General features: G+C 42.9%; 1 protein-coding gene across 4 annotated transcripts in view; it reads right to left on the reverse strand.

Moving 5' to 3' along the window:
• Positions 1 to 1135: 1135 nt before the first annotated feature.
• Positions 1136 to 21944, reverse strand: part of MYLK4 (myosin light chain kinase family member 4) — a 109362-nt gene continuing 88553 nt past the window's right edge. For all 4 annotated transcript variants that reach the window (XM_025446185.3, XM_025446174.3, XM_035710465.2 and 1 more), the window contains 9 exons: positions 20889 to 20982; positions 20706 to 20815; positions 19601 to 19742; positions 16735 to 16805; positions 15798 to 15926; positions 15035 to 15187; positions 11917 to 11995; positions 7863 to 7935; positions 1136 to 5184 (listed from right to left, as the gene is read on the reverse strand). In XM_025446185.3, coding sequence (XP_025301970.1) covers positions 7888 to 7935; positions 11917 to 11995; positions 15035 to 15187; positions 15798 to 15926; positions 16735 to 16805; positions 19601 to 19742; positions 20706 to 20815; positions 20889 to 20982 — 826 coding nt within the window. In that variant the 3' untranslated portion in view covers positions 1136 to 5184; positions 7863 to 7887. The remainder of the gene's footprint in view (positions 5185 to 7862; positions 7936 to 11916; positions 11996 to 15034; positions 15188 to 15797; positions 15927 to 16734; positions 16806 to 19600; positions 19743 to 20705; positions 20816 to 20888; positions 20983 to 21944) is intronic.

A 21944-nucleotide genomic window follows, 5' to 3' on the forward strand; every position in this document is an offset into this window, starting at 1 on the left:
TCATGGAATCCAGGGAAAAACTTTGCTCACTATTACTACTTCATTATAAAAGGCATCATAAAGGATACAAATGAACAGCCAGATGAGAAAGTACATAGGGCAAGGTCTAGAAGCATCCTAAGCACAGGAACTTCTCTCTCTGTGGAGTTTGGGGTAAGCCACTCTCCTGGCACATGGATGTATTCTTGTTCACCAGCCCAGAAATTCTTCAAATCTCTTTGTGTTGGGTTTTTATAGAGGTTCCATTACGTAGGCATGATAGATATAATCACTGGCCATGGGTGATTAACTCAATCCCCGGCTCCTTTCCCCTCCCTAGAGGTGGAGGGGTGAGGCTGAAAGTTCCAAGCCTCTAATCACGTGGTTGGTTCTTCTGGCAACCAGCCCTGTCCTCCAAGGGTCACCTCAGTGGCGTAAACTCAGGTATGGTTGGAAGGGGCTGATCTCGAACAACGAAAGACACCCCCCTCACCCCTGTCGCTCAGGAAATTCCAAGGGTTTTAGGAGCTCTGTGCCAGGAACCAGGGATGAGACCAAATATATAGTTCTTCAAATATCACAATATCACAGGTGACCCATGAGGTTTCCTCACTTTAGAGTAAAAGTCAGAATGCCTCACCTAGAGATCCAAGTGGGAAACAACTGGAGTTCCCAAGAAAGGGACAGGATTGCTTTGTATGTAGGGGCCATCATATTCTGAAATAGTTCAGTAGCAGATTTTCTGAAGCCGACACCTTACAGACACCTCTCTGAATAATATTCATTAAGACACAGTAAAGGGATTGAATTGCTAATTGTCTTGATGATTTACTAAGCACTGTTCTGGCACTAAATATTTTAAATACTTTACATATATCTCAGTAATATTTTCCATTAATAGGGAAAGAAATCCTAAATCTGTGGGGCTACGTTGCAACCACCATTGTCTTCAAGTGAGAGTGTTGCTTTTCCACCCTGAGGCCACGCAGTCCGTGACTGCTTCTGGAGTCCCAAACAAGTAGTGTGGCATCATGCTTTTAAGGTATTGGATTCTAAATGTCACAGGACTTTAACACATCAGAGCTTATCATAAAGGACAGAGTTTGTAAGTTTGTATTTACCAAGTCCACTTCTTTGAATAATTTAACTCATTAACCAAAGGATAAATAAGGTCCGTGTTTATTCTTCAGTATAATACACATATGTGACTGTTATACATCTTCATAAGGCAAAGAAATACAGCTGAATGAGACTATGTTCAGAAATAAAAAATATACATGACATATGCAATCACCATATTATGAATCCATTTTTATTTCTTATCTACACCCCTAAACCTCATCAAAAGGACTCACTGACATCTATCAGCTGGGACAACTACAAAACACATACAATTCAAGGTAGGAACACTCAGGTATTAGATGTTTTTTGCTCTTTTGAATAAGTGGTTGTTGAGTTATAAGCCTTCATGGAAGGTGAAACTACCCACATAAAGATCACTTATGGAAAGCACACCTGACTAAATGGAGCTCCGAGATGTATGTAGAACTTCTACGGGGAGAAACTGTTGACCTCATGCTAGGCAAGGAGGGCGCCTTCATCCAGGACGCAAGCACCTAATAGTCTAATAGTCCAGCTTCAAGCTTCCTTTAGGACAGCAAGCAATTTGCCTTTTGGAAATATCATTTTTATCCCAAAAAGGCTTTAGGGGAGCACTGTGATGGATAAGAAGATGGACTTTAATTCTAACAGAAGAAAAAGAGAAAGAAGCAAAAAAATAAAAAATAAAAAATAAAAAAGATAAAGCAAAAGCAAAATAGGCAGCATCATGGCTGTTGAGAAGTGAGCCGCAGTGAAGGCACAGCCTGCACCCACACTGAAATGGCCAGGGAACAGACACCTGCCTCACCCTCTTGGCACACTCGCACAGATGGACTTCCCAAATGAGGTTCCTTCAGCTGGCCTGTCATCCAAACTGAACAAACACATGTATCATGTATGCATCCTGACACCATTTGCCTCATGTCTAGAGTAGGGGTAGTGGGAGCAGAAGGAAGAAGAAAGGAATGAAATCAAGAATAAGACCCTCATTTCCCTAATATCAAATACGTATTTTGATTTTTAAAACACGAAAAAGTTTTGCTATGCTAATATCCTTAGAAACGGTGAAAATGTAGTAATTCACTCATCTTCCAAAACACATTCATGTCAAAGTAGGCCACAACAAAGCAGCATGCCTATTTACATTTTCGAGGAAAGAAAGCAAAATATACCAAGGCAGACTAAAAACAAACATGAGAATTACCCAGTTTCAACCTAGAAATCTTTCCCCAAGGTTAATTCAGGTGAGAATCCTTTGCAGACATTTCCATGTCACCGACGGGGGCATGAGCTCTCTTCTCCCTGATTGCTAAATAGCAACAGGTTCTGGGGAAGTGTTGGTATCTTACAAATTACAAATGGGGGCATGGTTTTTCTTGACTCCCTCGTGGGGTTTATCTCTCTGCAGGCAGTGGGACGTGCCACATCAGTGCTGAATTCCACCTTTTTCTAAAGAAAGGGCTACTCCTAATGCAAGCGACTTGAAGCCATAAGGCCCATTAGGAGGGTGGAGGAGCAATGCAGGCTATCCAGTCCTGATGACTTCCTGGAAAAGTTGATCACAATAGCCCTCGTCTAGCCAGACTCGGCTTCTCTGGTCCATGCTTGCATCTGGCTGGATTCCTCCGCTGTGCAAAGCCCTCTTTCCCATCAGAGTGGCAATCGACCAAGTTAGCAGTCCTCGCTGGAGCAGCCCCACATGGGTGTGGAGGGAGGGAACAGGATGAGCAGGAGACCGAAATGCTCCCATTTCGCTGTAACTCTAGACTGTAATAATCAACTCTGCAATGCAAACTATCCTCAGCTCTCACATAAAAGGCGCCCTGCTGGCATGGGGATGCCTCCCCATCCAAATGTGGAAATTTAACTCCAAATTCAAAGGAGACCCGTTTTGAAAGTAGAGTCTCCTTTCTAAACCTGTTTTAAAAAGAAATCACACCCACTGACTGCAGGGTGATTAGTGGATTAATCTGACAAAGCTATCATTCCTTCATCGGCCTAAGCTGCCTCTCCCATGTGTGTTGGGGTCTGGTAAACGTTTCTCTGCCAACGTGAGTCAGAATGGGAGCTGATGCAAAAGACCTCCTGCTCTATCTGGTAGAGATTCCACACCGCAGGATAGAAAACGCCCTTCCATGAGGGGTTTCAAATCAGACCCTTGCGTCTTATTTAGCATTTGAGTGAATGCCAGCTCTCTGCGGTCTGAGTATTAATGCATGCACTGGCTTGTATTTTTCCAGACTCGATGAATACCATCAGCTAAAGATAGCACAGTAATAGAACACTTCAGTCACAGGGCTTTGTTGTGTGTGTGTGTGTGTTTTTTTATATGTGTGTTTTTTTTAAGGAAACCAAATTAAACATTTTAAGCATAGTCACATAACAGGAACAGGAGAAAACCAACCTTGGATAAATGCATAGGCCAAAGGAAAAAAGAAATGCATCATAATGTAAGAGCAAAGCTAGAAAGGGGTCAGTTTTATAGCTAGCATGACCGCTAAATTGGCATGTGGTCTGAACTAAATTACACATTTTCTTCTGTCTCTACTTCCCCTTTACCTTGCACATGAGAATAAGAACATTGCACATACAGTTCTTCACGGGCATGCCAGAAGGATCCACTAGGCGGGTCTGAGCAATAATGGAGAAAAGCCATGCCAATTCAAACTGCCCTCCCTAATACGGCCATGAAGGCATTCTCCTTACCTGTCACTGCTACTGTGACTGCCCCAGCCTCGAGTCATTTACAGCCAAAAATAAAGACATTCTTAAGTTAATCTTAACACAGGAGTTATTTGGAAATGGGAAATAGGAGGAAAGCTAAAGAAGCTGAATGGTGAGTGTGGTGCTCGAGGTGTGACAGGAGTTTAGTGTGGCTTTGCACGGCCCCTTCTTCATAAAGAAAGGACACACACGTTTCACTCTTGAGACGCCCTGTGCCTTTCTGTGCTACATACGGTAGGACTCATCTCCATTATTAGAAATCTGTAATGAAATGGCGTATGAGCTCAGGAACAAGAAGAAGCTTCCAACTGGAAGTCATCCTCATATCCAAGGGGTAAGCAGGAGTGTCCTCCTCACCTCCCGGTTTCTGAAGGTTCCTCTCTTCACAACCACTGAGCCATGCGAGACTCTGCAGAGGTGAGATGGTTGGTCTTCAAAAATGTTGGAGTTGACCCAGAAACCTGAACGCTATTTCCAAAATCATTTCAACACCGGAGGCGAAGGGCCGCCCTGCCTTAGGACGCTCATGACCCATCGCTCGTTGACATCGCGGCTCGGGCCAAGCTCTCGAGACTGTTACCATCGTCCCAAAGATCGTAATTCTAGGACTAACTGTCAGCAGACACCTCTTGCTCCACTTGTGAAAACTAGTGCACTTCTTGCACGTGAATGTTCAATCAGAAGAGAGCGGGGCTGCCTTGTGAAGTGCACGTCACTCATTTGAAAGTAGACTCGCTGCTCGGAAGAAACGGATGAACTGGGAGAAAAGTTCAGAATAAGTGGAAGGTAGGATGCCTGATGCCTCTTGCCTCGGGATTCAAAAACAGCTTGAGTTCCAGAAAGCAAATTATTTATCAATTGGATTCACCTGATTTCAGACCCAATCAAAATAATGAAGTCCAAGAAACCAAGTGTTCAAGGGTGCAAAAGACAGAATTTTCTTCTGGCAATATGGTCACCTCTTTGAAAGGCATAGTTTAAGGACCAAAAGCAGTTTTCTGCCTCTAAATGTATCCTCCTCCAGGTTTAAATGCCTCAAAGACATCTTCAGTCCGATTGCTCTAGTAGCTGAGGATGAGCAAGAATAATGCGTCCCTCATCCCAGTGACTAAAATCAAAAGCATTGGAAACTCAAGATGTCAGGGAAACATCTTCCCAAATGTGGACTATCACGGGGTGTAGGGATGTGAGCAAAGGGTTCCGGGGCTTGTCTGCATCCCCGGGACACGACACTAGGCATCGGCCTTAAGCAGGCGCTCGGAGTTCAAGTGCAGCGGCTCCCCCACCCCCATCGCCACCCGTCATCATTGGGGTCAAGGCATCAGAACTGCTGATTTTTCCAAAAATCTTCCCAAAGCAGCAGCAACCGCAGCAGTTTTCCTGCAAAGCAAACAAAATATGACTCTTGTTAATTCAGCAGGGCTTTTAAAATTGTAATTAGTTGGTTGTGCCCCTTAGGAAAACCACACATGATTTTTTATAATGCATGTGTGCATGTGAGAGAGGGAGGGAAAAAAAAAAAAAGAGAAACCCCTTGCAGGATTCCACTGCTTACCAAAGTTGGGTTTTGTGTGTGTGTGTTTTTTTAAGTTTATGCAAGATATTTTTGCACTATTTGCAACATCGAAGGACAAGGCCGCTTTGTTTCATGGGAAGCACGGCCAGCTCCGAGAGCTCCCCACCGCGCCGTCCATCCTGTCCGCCTGACCCCGCATCAAAGTGACATGGACACCGAAGATCTTGCATGGGAATGTTTTTATTTGCTTTAGGACCACGTGTGGCATGGGCCCGCATGCGGCTTGCTGCCCTACGTCACTCCCATGGATCTGAGGAGGAAGCCTAAATTCATATTTCACAGGTTGGCAAAAGATGCAACAGAAGCACAAAACGAAATGCCACCAGGTCGGTTTTTAGAGTGTTTCCTCAACGCATCAAAAAACCTCTAACAAATTGTAGGAGATTTATATGCCTCAATTTACATTGTGGATCCTGCCTTATTCATAGGGCCTGGAAGTCATTTTTTTTTCCGCAGGAATAATCTTCAACCACCAGATTTTAAAAATCAATATTATCACAAAGTTGGTTTTACTCATAACAGAGCTTGCCAAAAACCCCATCTTATCCTGGCAGGAAATACTATAAAAAATGATTTAAAAGAAATTCTTCCCAAATGAGGCTACTCTCAGAGTTAATATCTTAAACTTACATTTTAATTTGGAAAAAAAAAAAAGTGAAAAAGTAAACTAGGAAAGACCCACATCCCATGGGCCTAAAACAACTCTTCCCCGGCCTGCAGGGCAACCAAGGTGAATTTCTGTGGCTAACTGGAGCTGGAGGGACCCAGGAGAGGAAGGCAGCCAGCCCAAGTGACCATCAGGAGACAGGCCCGACCATGCTCACAGAAAGGTCTCATCAAGCAATTGCAACAAAAATGGTGTCTAACCGCGCCAGTGTGACCAGCTCCCGTATCTTTGTCCTCTGCATAACTGTCACTGCTTGGGCTGCCACCGTCTTCCATTGCGTTGGGCTCAAGGCTCCAACATGACATGGAAGGACTCCACCACCGCCTCCCACTGTCATTCCCTCCTCACTCTTTTCCTGCCAGACCCCGGCCACAGGCCTGCCTTGCAATGTGACCTCCTGTCACCCAATGAATTCATTCCTACTGGGCCTCCAAAGTGACTCCAGTGCTCATGGTGGGAATGTAGTTTGTGGCGAACCCTCGAGGTTTGTGGTCACTGTGGATGAAACTGGGAGGGAGAGCTGCCCGGGGACTCTGGTGCCCACCACTCACAGTGAAGGCCAGGCTGCACCTCAGCCAGCCCGACGACCCAGGCCGGGGAGCATGGAGAGTCCTTTCCTTCTCCACATTGTCACAAGACCTAAAGCTTTCTTCCTCAACTTTCTCCAAAGCTTCAGTGTCCTTGCTATCACTGACACATGAGAATGGTCTTGGTAAGTAGGAAACCCAAGGCTTTCTGTTTCATAGATTTCTAGAGAAGTGACCTGTACACCAAAGGCTGAATACTTGCCTAACTCTGGTCTGTGACTTTTGCTATGATTTGTTGATATATTTCTGGTTGATCTTATTCTACAAGAGATTCAAGGCAAGATTCTTACAAGAATATACAGGCAAACAGACAAACAAAAACCTTGGGACCAGAATAAATACCAATCAGAATAAAAGAGTAAGACCAGTGAGCAGCAAGAACAATAGACTCATACGTCTTACACATCTGTTAAAACTGAGTTGCAACAATGGCTGTGGACTTACTTCCCCAAATTAGAGAACTGACCTGCTGGAGGTTAAATGAGCCCCCAATTGGGACATAGATGTTGGGATTTCTAAAAGTCCTCTGTAATAAATACACTGCCTTAGGCTTCTCCTTTAGGGCATAAATTAAGCCAGCTTATTGATACAATCAAAGGTATTCATATGTAGAACTATTGTCTTAAGAATTCTGACAAAATTCTAAGCAGGGTAGAGGCTTTGTATGAAGTGGTGGCTCCTCCAGGTCCAAGAGTGGGCCAATACCAGGAGGCAGCTCAGGGAAGAAAAATAAGCTTGGGCTTTAAAAATCAGAGATACCTGATATTAGCGGCATAGCTTTGAGGGAGTTATTTAGTCTGTGAGTCCCTGAGATTGGTTTCCCATTAATAAAAAAACAAAAACAATGAATACTTCCTCTGATCCCACACAACTATGAGGACTACCATAAACTGTCCTGTTCAATTATTGGCACCAACTGAGCTAATTATTGACTACCTCCTATGTGCCAGGCCCTGGTCTCCAGGCTTAGTTTGGATTATCTTGTGGAGCCACTCAACAAGCGTAGGAAGTAAGACTATCCCCAACCCACAAATCATCAGGAAACAGGTTTTTGTGCTAGAAAATGGCAGATCCAGGTTGCACACAGAGCAGTCTAAAATCAAGGCCCTCCCTCTCACCAGAAACACCACCCTGCATCCCGCATAGTCAGTGCAACACACATTTAACTTATTTCTTGATCTTTAAAGGCTTGCACAAACATCTCCTTAGGAAAAGACCCAAGACAAACCTTTCAAATGGGTGCCTTCCATGGACTATTTGGTCACAAGGTCCTTTGCATTCGAGCAGCAATTCTTCTTCCTCTGGGGAAATCAGAAGATATGTGGAGAAGGATTAGAACTTTTTTTTTTTTTAAATCATTTCATTCCTAACTTCTGATGTGAGAACACCTGAAGAGTTAATAACTTGCTACTGAATAGAAAATGCTCTTAGAGAATGTTCTAGAAGCCTACATTGTACATGACCCCCTGACAGATACATTGACCCACATTTAGGATCCAGCTCAAGCATTCCCCCACTTTCTTATATCATCACTAACTTTCCTCTCAGAGTTAGAGAGCTTGGCATCTGATGACACCTCATTTTTACATACGTGTGTTTTGCCAAAACTCACTTCCACAGACATTCATGCTGACAAAACACAAGAATCAAGACTGAGATCAGGTGAGGACAAAGATGAATCAGATACAACTTTTGCTTCTTCCAAAAGTTTTTGAGTTATTTAAGTGCCACAGGAGAGGTTCAAGAAGTTGGAGAAAGCACCTCCACTTTGGGGATTGGGAAGGACCATCTTAAGGGAGGTGGGATTTAAAGTAGGTCTCACGCACTTGCTAGGATTTGGGCTGGTCTGGAAGCAGTAGCGGAGACAGGACTAGACACCGGGATCGGGGCGTGTCGGGGCTCGCCTGGGACGCTGGCTGTGTTTGTTCGGTGTGCACAATGGGGAACACTTGAAGGATTTTTGGTGAGGAAGTACTATGATCAGAGTTGTTACGAATGAAGTAATCATTTGGTGAATTAGAGAAGAGATGGGCAGAGGTGTAATATCAGATCCTAAGGTATTTTATTAGTTCTGTAAATTGGAAAAAGGGCATGCGCTAAGGTCATAATTCTGGAAATGTGAAGGAAAGGTAGAGGCTTATTAGTTCTGGCAGAAAAGAAACAATGTCAGAGTTGTTCAGTTTTCCTTCCTCCAGGCCCAAAGCATTTATTAAGTCTGCAGTAGGTGCTTGATGAGTTCTAACAGATTGGTAATTTGGGAATGCTTTGTTCCACTCCAGCTGAGAGCTGTTTCTGATGGAAGATGGGTTATGTATGGACGGTTGGAAATGTAAGAACATAATACAGAAGGCAGAGAGCTACAGGGCTTTAACTCCTGGGGGAAAAAAATCCTTCTTAAATTTACTGACTGATTATAGGCAGGCTTAGTGGTTAAGAAATGCTAAGTGCTTTTAAGCATGAAATAATTAAAAGAGATAAGTAAAAGTCTAGGAAAGACTTTTAAAACAGAAGTTAGATTTAAATAGTAAATAGCTAGGGATAAGACTAAAATTTTGAACATAAATTTAAATTCTGATTTTATGGGACATATCAGAACCAAAATTATGCCAAAAATGAATCTTCAGGAAAAATCTAGTCTTAATATTTGCTTTAAAAATAAAACACATTAAGCCTGAATACTGGCATTCAGTAACACCAAAATTGTACAGTACATAAAGAGTTCTGGAAACATCATCAGGTCCCCTTGGCCCAGAAGCCCATTATCCAGCAGGATAGCGGAGCGGCGAAGCTTTGCTCAGACTCCAGAGCCTGCCTGTCTACACTGGGATGCTAGCTCCATCACCTTCACCTGGTGGGATCCTATACAAATACTTAGCCCTGTCCTCTGTTTCCTCATCTATAGGAGGAAAATAACAGTACCCGTTTCAGAAAACTGGTATGGGGATTAAAAAAATTAATTTTTGTAAAGCAGTTAGACCAGTGCCTGGCCTAGTCCCATACAATTATAACTTTAACGATAACTAACTAGATTTCTACAATGGAATTTATTTTTTTCAAATCCTCATCATTCCTGAAATATCTTTTCTCCCAGGTACCAACAGTTGGATGGAATAACAAAAAGGTGATTTTTTGTTGTTGTTATGTGGTTTAAAAAATATTTTAAGCCCTTTTAAACTGTATAATGTCATTATTTATCTGCCGTGGTTTCCATATTGTCCTACCACGTCAAAGTGTATTTGGATACCAATAAGCTTGGATAAAAATACATTGGTGGAAAATTGGCCCAAAATAGGTTGGTAACCCTAATAAGCAGTTTATGTAGTCTGGGTGAGGTACCAACTAGGTAAAAAGTCTATTTTTACTTGACATCAGTACCAATTATCAAGGAAAGGTATATTCAGACACAAATAAAACTTAGTACTGATGCTGAATTTAGAAGTAAAGTTAATTTCAATAAAAACTGGATGTGGAAAAAATGAGTACCTGAAGCATAGTCATTCCAAGGTTTGTTGGTCAGTGAAAAAGCTCCATTCCAAAACCCCGGGGAGTAGGGAGGATGCGGAGTAGAGATGGAGGAAATGAAAGTGTATCAAATGCATAGGACTCCAGGGCAGGCGTCTTAACCGATGCTCAAGTCAGACCTTTCCCAATGAGGCCCAAAGGCAGAGGTTACTTACTGCCGCTCTATACCTCTTGGCCAGTTAAACATCCTAAATGTTTAGTTGAGTTACTTAAATGTTACACTTTAGTTCTGAATTATTTGGATAATTCATACGGAGGTGGGTAGAGAAAGTCTGGAGGAGGCTGTTGTAGTAATTCAGAGGAGAGGTGTCATGTGCCAGGACAACGAAGGGGATGGAGAAGGTTAGAGGGATTCTAGAAGTAATTAGGGAAAATAATGTACAGAACTTGGAGATACTTTACACATGAGATGGGAGGATTGAAGGGAGGGAGGAAACATCAAAGCTGGGGGGGGTTGGGGGGTGCCTGGTTTAGGCCGCTTAGTGGGGGCTGTTCTGGGAGGATGGTGGGGGACCAGGGGAGGTGGGGAAGATGCGTTCAGTCCGGTTTAGGACTGCAGAGGTCCAAATGGAGATGTCAGATACACAGGAGGTGTACGGATCTGAAGCTTAGGAAAGGAATCTGTGCCGAAGGGACAGATGGGCTGCCAGGCACAAGTGGCAATTAAACCAATAAAAGTAGATTAGGGATTTTATTGTACAAAGTTAACACAGAGTGTGGGCTTCATTTTTGTCAACAAGGACTCAGGAAAAAAGGGAAAACAAAGAGAGAGGAAGAGAGAGAGGGAGGCAAACCAGGAAACAGACTCTTAGTGATAGACAACAAACTGAGGGTTGATCCAGGGAGGCGGGCGGGGGTGGGCTAGACGCGGGATGGGCAGGAAGGAGGGTGCTTGTGCTTAGCACTGGGTATTGCATGAAAGTGATGAACTACTAAGTCCTACACCCGAAGCTAAGATTACGCTGTATGTTAAGTAACTTGAATTTAAATAGAAACTTGAAAAAAAAAAACCACAAGTACTCAGGGCATCTTCATTCAGTCTTTGGTAATAGTGTCCTTCACATATATTTATATTATGATCTGGATCAACCTGAGTATTACAGTGTTTTGGTGCACAGACTGGACTGGAGGTAAGCATAACGGTTAAAATTCTGAGTTCTGGGGACGCCTGAGTGGCTCAGTGGTTGAGCATCTGCCTTCGGCTCAGGTTGTGACCCCGGAGTCCTGGGATCGAGTCCCACGTCGGGGTCCCTGCATGGAGCCTGCTTCTCCCTCTGCCTGTGTCTCTGCCTCTGTGTGTGTGTGTCTCTCGTGAATAAAAAAAATAAAATCTTTTAAAAAAAAATTCTGAGTTCTGTTTTAAGGAGGCATATTTATCCTGAATGTAAGGTAACCTATGTTCACCAAAATGTTGTATGTTTATGTATCCTAGACTACAGTGTGTGTGTGTGTGTGTGTGTGTGTGTGTATAGTACGGGGATGTAATTTATTTTATAATGGGTACAATGATTGAATAATATAATAAATAGTTATGCTGAAAATAATATCTCCTAAACAACATACGAAGCATTTATTTTTTTAAAAACCCACACAAAAAAAGCATTTTAAGCAATTCAACACTAGCACTAGCACAAGATTGAAGGCTGTGAGAGATGGAAGTAGACAGGACCCCGTATGAGGCTAAGAAGCTTCTAGTCTCTTATCATCAAAAGACTAAGGTCAGCGAGGAAAGGAAAGGAAAAGCAACAGGCCTTGGTTACCTGTGTGGTGAGTCTTGAGTGGAGCTTGTGGTCTGACAGCCAAGGATGCTTGAGCGCTTCGCTTGCACTTATTCTCCAACTAAAGGGAAATTCAGAGAGCTGTTAGCAAAGACACACCAAGGAGGCCTGAATCTGTCATTCACCTCAGCTCTGGCCATTGTCTTTAGGAGACCAGATGGCCAAATGTCACCTGCTATCTTTTCTAGAACTATCCTGGATGGTTGTAGGTTACCACCAAATCAAGTCAGGGTAACAACAGCAGTAAGAGAAGTGGGGCAAGTAATTCAAAATTCTTGTTCCTAATTGAACATCTACTTTCCAATACAAGTAACCATTTCTTTCATGCAATGTTTGAGCTTCATGAATTGAACCTCTATCCATCAGTGGGAAAACAAATGTTTACTTACTATCGCAAGAGCAAAATGCTACAATGATTCTTGATAATCACAAAGGTGATTTATATATTAAAATGCTTGAATAATATGTATCACTAACTTTTCAATTGAGAAATTCTGGGGGCGTCTGGGTGGCTCAGTTGGTTAAGCGCCCAACTCTTGGTTTTGGTGCAGGTCATGATCTCAGGGTCATGAGACTGTAACATGCAAACATAGAGTTTGTTTGGGATTCTCCTTCCCTCTCCCTCTGCTTCTCCCACTCATTCTCTCTCTCTCAAATTAAATTAATAAATCTTTAAAAAAAATTTGAAAACTTAAATAGATGAAGAGTTAATATAAGTATGGAGAGAGAGTACATTAGATACCTTTACAAAGGAACTATATCCTTTTGAGCCAGCAAATGTTTATAAAATTTAAAAAATAACAGGAGAATTATAAAGATTATATAATATTCTAATTTCAAGTTTTGTAAACTTATCTTGAGTGCTAACGTTTAACACATTAAACCAAATAACCTTTCAAAATAAAAACTCTAAGTGAGCACAACAATCTGGAATCTATTTCTGAAACAGTATCAAGAAAGTAGTTTCCAACAGTCATGGAATTTCGGTTTGCAGATTGCTTCAGTAAAATTGCTTCGTCAGATACCAAATATTTAAGTATGAGACTCGAAGAGACGATAACTCTTTAATCCATGAAGGAAGGTTTAAGAACTTGGTGACAACATCATCATTAGTGAGATTTTAAGCAGGCAGGTATAATTTTTAAAAAACTCGTGACCTCTACCAACCTCAGATGGAAGTGCCATTTTGTTCTGTATTGGACCCCTAGAAGCATTTCAATAGCTGACAGTGCCAAAAAATTATTATTTCTGCCCTATAGTAATGCAAACTTCTGAAAGTTGACTATTAAAAAGTTAGCAATAACATAGTACTAATAATTAAATTTTTAATGCAATTTCATGTTTATTTTGTACCCAGAAATACATTCTATGAGAGTGGTGTCAGGTGTTGGCCTTAGTTTCAGCCAACTATTGATTTGAATACTCAGGCAGGTGTCACTCTGCCCAAATGTGTAACTAGCCTTCCGAAGGTGTCGCCCAGACCAAAGGAAAGGGCAGGGCCTGGCACTGGAGGCCAACGGGCATGGTTCTGACTCTGCCTTGTGCTCTGCAACTGCTTCACTGCTCTCAGCCCCTGTTTCCTCATTTAATTCAATCATATAACACATAAAAGTTTATTTGTCAAATAGATTCGCAGTAAATGTAGAGCTCACCCACCAACAATTTGATAGAATTGACATTTTTCCATCTGTTCACTGCCTGGTGTTCAGTGACATACAAATAATAATCATAATAGTAACATCAGCCATTGTGACTTCCCATTAAAGATCAAACCCATGTCTGCATGTCTGTGCAGTGCCCCCTCCTCAGACTGACACCCCCAGCCTGGCTAAGTCCTCCTTACCTCCTAGGACCCAGTCCTGACTGACCCTTTTCAATAAATTCTATCTGCATTAACTGCATTGCATTATATCTTTTTAATAAATATCTATCTCTTCTCCTAGATCATGGGTTCCCTAAAGGCAGGGATTGGACTTTACACAACTGTTCTCGATGCCCCAGACACGTTTCTTGGCAATTGTAGATAAAGCACCTCCTTTGTATCAGGCACTGCTCTAGCCTCATGCTGCTTCTTTAACCCCCAACTTCCAAGTACACCCTCCTATCTATTCAAGGTCATGTTTGTTAATAACTTAACAACCATAAAGATGATAAAACAATGAAGCAAGTAGAAAATCCTAAATGGTATTTACCATTCTTATGTTTTAGATATAAAACCATCTGAAACAGTGTTTTTGCCCCTGCCTGTAATTCTAAAATGTAAGCCCCCTATGTTTCAAGGTCATTCTTCTTTATCTGCTGAAAATTTTTTTTTAAGATTTCATTTATTTATCTGAGAGAGACGGCACAGGCAGGGGAGAGGGAGCGGGAGAAGCAGACTCTGCACTGAGCAGGGAGCCCGATGCAGGGCTTGATCCCAGAACCCTGAGCTGAAGGCAGACACTGAACAGACTGAGCCACCCAGGTGCTCCCATCTGCTGAATTTTGAATTAATGTGGTTTTACAATGAAAGAAAGTAGAAGGCCATGTAATATGGAAGAGATAAATGTGCAGCCTTAGTGGAAGGTTGACATGTTCGACTCTCAGTTCTGCATTGACCAGCCGTATGACCTTGGGCATACTATTTAGAATCTCATCCATAAAATAGTAATGATAATTCCCACCTTCTGGAGATGGATGGGGATTAAAAGCCAGGCCTATGAAGCATGTGGCATAGTCTGGCCCACTGTTGGTTCTCAAGTGACATGATAGTTAAGTGTCCAGCTACACAGAGACGGATATGTACTTCGGAGATGTGAAAGGGGTTATGGAAATAACTTATCCCACACCCTTCATTTTGAGGCCCAGCAAGAGGCCCTAATTGCTGGAGCCTTATTGCAAAAGGCAGAAGGAAGGAAGATTTTATAGCCCCTTTCAAGTCTCATGACCAAACCAATCCCTGATCTACATAAACAAAGTCAAGAGCATCAAACGCCTTCCAACTTTGCTTGGACAGTGGAGATGTCACTAACGGAATTCGGGAATGATTTACATGAATTGTGGTAGCCTATGCTCCCCCATTTCTCTACTTCTTCCAGAGCCCAGAACAAACTTGGGTTACCTCTTCTCCTTAATCAGAAGCTTGGAGATAAACTCCCTGGCCTCCTCGGAGATGTCCTGAAACTCTTCATCCTCTAAGTCCCACCTGCAGGCCAGGATGTTGTTCAGGGTCTCAGCATCGTTATCACCCAGGAAGGGGGACAAACCACTAAGCCTGTAAGACACAGGATCCAGAGTGAGTCTTGTTTAAATAGCTTCAAACCCTTTACAAATAGGTTGCTTTTTCTTGGTTTGTCGTTTAAAACTGAGAGAAGGCGAATAACCTGATAATTAAACATAATTTTCCAATGTATTTTTGCAATCAAGAAAATGCCGCACTCCCCCACCCCGGCCCCTAATTAAACACCTGCAGCTCTGGGGTGAGCAGCCACACTGAAATATGAATCTCTAAGGATAGCACAACTTCCTTTTTAAAGCGTTTACCGCTGCTAAAGTCTGCCCCACATTCAGATGGCAAAGGCAAACACCAACGTGTCACCCTTGAGGAGTAAGGCTAGCAGTAGTCATTTAGGAGATAGGACGCAAGTTGCTTTTTAATTACATTTAAGGTATTAAGTGGAGTCCTAAGAGTTAGAGGGGTTACAAGTAGACATACATTTACTTTTTCTAGTGATGCAAGGGGAAGAATTTATGTCTTTCACCCACAGGATTCACAGAGCCTAGAAAGTGACTCAATATGGCAGGCCATTATTTATTTTTTAAAAGACCTACATTGGGCTATTTTTCCTATCTGCAAGTGTCAGAGAGACTGGAGATCTGCTTACAGCATATAGGCAATGACGCCCACACTCCACATGTCAGTGGGAAAGGAAACAAAATCATAGTTCACGACTTCAGGGGCAAGGAATTCTGGAGTTCCAAAGTTCACCTTCAGCTTCTCTCTGGGTTTGTATCTGAAATTCAAGGGACAAAGTGGAGAGATGGAGAGGGTCGGTCAAAAAGCAACAATCGTAGAAACTGCAAAGATGCAGTCTATAAGACAGAAATAACTTCAGCCACACAGGAAATTTTAAATACACAGGCTTTAGAGGAAATCGCGTATTTAGTCACAAGTTAAAAACTTGTGAAGGAGTCAGGAGTTTAAGAGTCACAATTCATACTGTAAAACCTTAATAATCTGAAACAGTGGTGGAGGAAGCCAGTGAGAATAACTAGAAACACTGAATTACAGAACACAATGAAAGGAAAACTGACACAACCTTTGCCATGTCGATGGCTTGAATATACCCATATTAATGAGTAAATGAAATGCAATAATTTGCATCCTTTCAAATTCTCCATTAATATTATATGTGCTGAGGCCCACATATAAACTCTGTTCACGTAAGAAGCTTATATGTACCGGAACACTTAGCAACCTTGTTGACACTCTTCGTTTTTTTAAAGTAAATCTTCTCTTTACAAACAGAACAAATATACAAGACTAAGACAAACTTAGAAATTCTAAGCTAATGTCTCCAAATTTCATAACCTCACTGTATTAGATTTTAAGTTTTCTGATGTTTTATTGGATACACTTGTAGAAGCCTCTAAACATTCCAATTCCAAAGTCAGCAAGGTAAGGCTGGGATATAATTTTTGTCAAGTTAGTTCTAAATGAGAGTCTGAAGCCAAAGAGGTGTATCAGATTTATCTTTGCAAAGAAAGAGCACCATCCTGCTCCCTGCCTCCGTTCATATACCTATGCCCAAACACACATACCTTCTGGCCAATCCAAAATCAATAATTTTTATTTGCTTAGCATCCCGATTCACACACAGGATATTCTCAGGCTGCCAGGAGAAAGAGACACATTAGCAATGAAAACAACCATCATTCACTCAAATTGTCCTCGAACCACAACTAAAAATACAACGATGCTCAGGAAAAACATATCAGGCCTTTCACTTTGGGTCTGGCTTGTCTGTGTGGGTATTTTCTCCTTTAATTTTGTGGTGGATGAGGTTGTGGGTACCCTGCCAACCTTGCATTACCCTGCCTGTCCCTCTCTCTGGTTCTCCAGTTTACCATAATGCGTGAGTTCAGGCAGAGGCCTCTCCGAGGGAAGAAAGACAAGGAGGCTGCTTCAGGGCCTTCCAAACGGACCGGTGGAGGCGGTCTCGGACTTGACGTGTGCCCCCCCCTAAAATTATTAAGTATGAATTTCCCCTTCATGGAGGAATATCTTTCCCGAGGATTTATGAGCTCCAGGAGAAATGGCCTGATTCATTTGAACAGCCACACTGAGTACACAATATAATGTGGATACTCGTGACCTCCAGATTTTCCCTTTGCGCTTAGGCTATGGGAAAGTCCTGTGTAAAGGGAAGACATCCCCCTCGTTCATTCTTCATGCTCAGCAATTCCAAAGTTTCGCTGAGTGTGTTTCCAGTGCCCAAACCCTTGACTAAGTGTTCCCTTGGAGTTTAACTCAGGTAAGGCTCGGCTCCGTCAAGCCAACAGTCTTGGGGGAAGTGGAAGAGGGAGAAGCGTAGACAGTAGAGCAATGCAACTCAGCGTTTGTAGAACATCTTACAGGTGTGCCTGTGTCTGTTAGGTAGGAAAAACTGAGGTCCGAGAGAAATAGGGAATTTGACTGAAAGTCTAGGTCAACCATAAAAAAAGAGAAATCATGTTTTCGAAGAATTGCTTGGAACTCTCAAGCTCTAGTCCCAATTCATCCCTGAGAGCTGGGGTGCATTTGTTGAGTTGCTGAATCCCAGGACCCCACGTCCCATTTAGGTGGGGTCACAGCTGCCCCTCCCCTGCCTGTCCGGGTAGAGAGGAGGTTCAAATGAGATCAGAAACTAAGAAGCCCTGAAAGAAATGATGTAGTGTCTCCTTATCAACACTCAGGGGTCCATTTGGTTGGCATAACGTCTTTCGAAGCCCTTTTCTAAAACATCTCTAAAACTGATGTCTATGAGTAAAAGCTATTTATAAACAAGTGGATGCTCTGTAAGAACATTTGGTTTTGTGCTTAGATAACTGATTAATCATGTATAAAGCTGTCCGATTGTCAAAGGATACTATGACATAAAAATGCGTTCACAGCTTTGAGGGCACTTGAAAAAATCAAAAAAAATTTTTTTAACTATGAAATGAAAGCATATTCACTGACTAAGATTTGCAAAACACAGAAAAAATGTAAAGGAGGCCATTTTTCATTTTTAAGTCACCTATAATCTCCCCTCCATGGTGACAAGCACTCTTAATATTTTTGGCCATTTTCCTTCCACAGAGCTTTCTGCAAGGGATGAGTGGTCCTTAATGACCCATCCAGCTGTCGCCTTTACTATTATCTTTGCCTACAAGCCATAACTAAAATTGCCCATTGCAAGTCCTCAATCAATGCTATGAAGCCACATACAGAGCTATTTGACTTACGGTAGGTCAGGTCCTAGTTTTAGTTGCCAATCAAATCCCTGTAGGGCTATCTGCGGAATATATACACTCAGCGAAAACGCTCCATGGCAATACACAGTATCAAACTCAGTTCGAAGCCAAGGGCTTTGCTAATGATTTTCAACCTCTGACTGTCTTTTATATACCACTTCCTCCTGCCCCGTGAATGGGAGGGGTAGTGCCCATAAATCAGGACAGTGAGGCAAGTTAAGTTATAAGAAGAGAGAGCCGTGGAAACCCATTTAAGGAAGTTAAATTTATTCAGCTCTACAATCCCCGATGACTTGCAGCCGGTGGTATGTTATGTAGAATATATATTTTATCTCACGGTCATGCTGTGCAAATGGAGAAATGAGAAAATGATTGTGCCACACAAGAAGGGGCAATTTATGATACTTAGCCCCAATATTAGAGCTGATCAGAGTTATTGAGCCTGGGTCTTTCACTGGTTCTAACTATGTACAGTCAAATTCTAGGACTTCATAATGGGGGAGAGATCAAACGGGAGGAGTCATTACATAAGAGAAGAAAGGCAGGTGGTTTGGCTCTCCACTATTCCAGAGGCTCTCCACCATGTCCAAAGTGGTGCTCGCCCCACCCGCACCACCCTTCTGGGCTCCTGAGCATGTTAGCACCACCCTTCTGGCTGCCCTGTATCCCATTCTGCTATAGGTCTCTACTTGGTGCTCTAGCATGCCCACAGAAAAACAAATCCCTAAAGTCCAGCACCTCCTAAAAGACTTTGAGACTGCTAAGGATACTTGGAGAGCTGGAAAATTTGGCTACCACTAGGGACTTCTGAGTTAGCTAAAATCCTCCCACCTATTTACTCTAAAAATGAAAGGGATGCAACAAGGATGCCGTGATGGTGGGAGTGGTGGTGGTGGTAGTTCTATTTCTAATCTTTTAGGGAAAGCATCTCCCTAAATGTGGATTCCTTTAACACAGGCAACTTAGAAGAATCTGAACAGCAGTCCCTGAAGATGGAGGTGTGCAAAAATTAGGGGGTGACATTGCTGGGGATGGGGAGAGGACGATCAGAATCCAGGTTTTTATTAATTCCCAAATATGTACCTCATAACAGCATACATTTCCCAAGCTGGCATGGGGTACTGGACAGGGCCCACTGATCCATAGGAGGGGGAGGTGGCAAGGGTCTCATACCAAACAGAACACACCCTACCTTCAGATCCAAATGGAGAATGTACATCTGATGCATGTGTCTTATGCCCTCACATATCTGCTTGATGAACAGGATGGTGTCAAACTCGGTCAGATTGTAGTTGTCATCGATGATGCGATCGAACAGCTCCCCTCCATCCACACTGCAGAGAGAAGAGGCGTGAAGCCCTGAGTGTGACTCCTTCAGGAACACAGCTATTTCTTGGAGCAAGCAGCTGGCTGGTCGAACTCCCCTAACTCTTCCAACAGGTGTGTGGACACAGTGACCTCTCCAGCCCCGTCGCTATCTCTGCCAGATGATGCTTGTGCTGAAGGCCCTTATTTTAATTACCATCAACTTCACAACTGGGCAGCCTCAAGGTGCCTGTCATCCGGTGGCTGCCACTCTGGAGTGAATCCACATCTGCCATCTCCTGACATATATGGAAGATAAAGAGGACCCTACAGAGGTAGAGAGAGGAATCCCAAATACCAAGCAAAGGCCAAACAGGGTCTCCTCGGGCTACTTTCGGTGTTAACGTGCTCCTATGTGCTTCTGATGCTGGACATTTTATTACCCAAAATTCCTATTGCACAATGATAAACAAAACTCCAAGTGGAGGAAAGAATGAACTGAAGCACAACACTGATTCAGTGTTAGTTAGAACTACTCTCTTATTAGATACTTGTTAATTTTTTATAAAAGTGAATTTAAATGGAAGTTTCTTAGCCCTAATTATTAAGAGTTTGATGTGAACTTTGTATTAATGATTAGGTCGAAAAGAAAATGTGGTTCAAGAACCACTTCCCTTCAGGTTAACCCGAGTAGTATTTAGGTTGGCTGTTTGACATGTAGCTTAGATACAAAGCTACACCTATGCTGTCATTCTACTTCTTCTCAGTAACATCACACATGGAGATGTGTTTTCCTGTGTGCTTTTCCTTCTGAAACTGATGCAGTTGTCTGACACACGCCAATCAGAATCAGGGGTGCACCAAACAGGGATCCAGCAATTTCTGAAGCAGGATAGAGCGGCAGCCACATAGTCACTGGATGCCGTGGGGCACTCCAGATGTGTGCGTGCAGCTGTGCAGGGGAGGGGATGGGGGCAGAGGAAAACACGTACTACTCCATGACCAGGACAATGTCATTCTTAGACTCAAAGGCATCGTAAAGCTGAATGAGGTTCACGTGATCCAGCTGGTTCATGATGTTGATCTCGTTCTTCACTTCATCCTAAGAAGATGGAAAGACGCTTTAGTGAAGAGAAGATGATGGCAAGGAGAGATCCACATTGCACGGCTTTTACCTTATCCTTTGTGCCTCTGGTCTTGATGATCTTGGCCGCCAGCTTCAGACCTGTTGCTTTCTCCTCACACTTGTGAACCTGGCCAAAGCGCCCCCTGCCAAAGAAGAGCATGTGGCACAGCGTGAGGGGAAGCCAAGTGGAAGACGCGGTTGTCCTGGGGCATTTCTCTTTTTGGGTTAACCTGTGAATGCAGCCAATAAACTTCTAAAACGATGTCAAATTGTGGTCTATCAGCCACAGGCATCAGAATCCACTGAGGGGTTTCCTGGCCCTACCCCAGACCTGCTGAGGCACAAATGCAAGGTGAGGTCCCAGAATCTGCATTTTCATGACATTCCTTGGGTGATTCATATGCACCCTAAAATGTGGGAACTTCTGTTATAGAAAAAAAAAATCTTTCTGAATCCACTTGAAGGTAATAGGCTGGGCTTTGTGAGCCTATGAACAGTACAGGCTATAGGTCAGGCATGTAAAATTATTTTTGGAAACCGCATATAAATAAAGTAATAACAATATCACATATAGATACGTATAATAAAAATACACAAAAAAAATACATATTACATAATCACCCATGAGATTTTACCCTCCTAAAATTGGATATACATTTACATTTACCTTATAGGACAGCTTCTTACAAATTAGAAGTGCACAGTCATGAACGAGCTTAAAATTTGACTCCTTGCTTTGATTCCTGATTTAGTAAGATAGAATGCAGGTGCCTGCTTGTGCAATGTGGCTGTCATGCGGGGGATAGAGGGGAAGCTTCCTGAATGACATTGTGACCCAAAGGCCCACCACAATCTTGGAGGACTGCAGACGTGAGGATGGTGGCAACAGCTGCCAGAGGTGGGGTGGTGACTGCCACCACAGCCCACTCCACTAGGCAGGACAGATGGGGCTTGGAGAATGTTACTGTAAACACAAGCCAAGGGATGACTGTAATTCCAACTACCCTCCTAGGTGTAGTCTCTCCTGGAGCACTTGAACACAGCCCCAGGCACCTCACATGTGGCTGCGGATGATGAAAATGCCCTGGGGGCACCTGGGTGGCTC

The sequence above is a fragment of the Canis lupus genome, chromosome 35, assembly GCF_003254725.2.
Source record: "Canis lupus dingo isolate Sandy chromosome 35, ASM325472v2, whole genome shotgun sequence".
NCBI classification, from domain to species: Eukaryota; Metazoa; Chordata; class Mammalia; order Carnivora; family Canidae; genus Canis; species Canis lupus.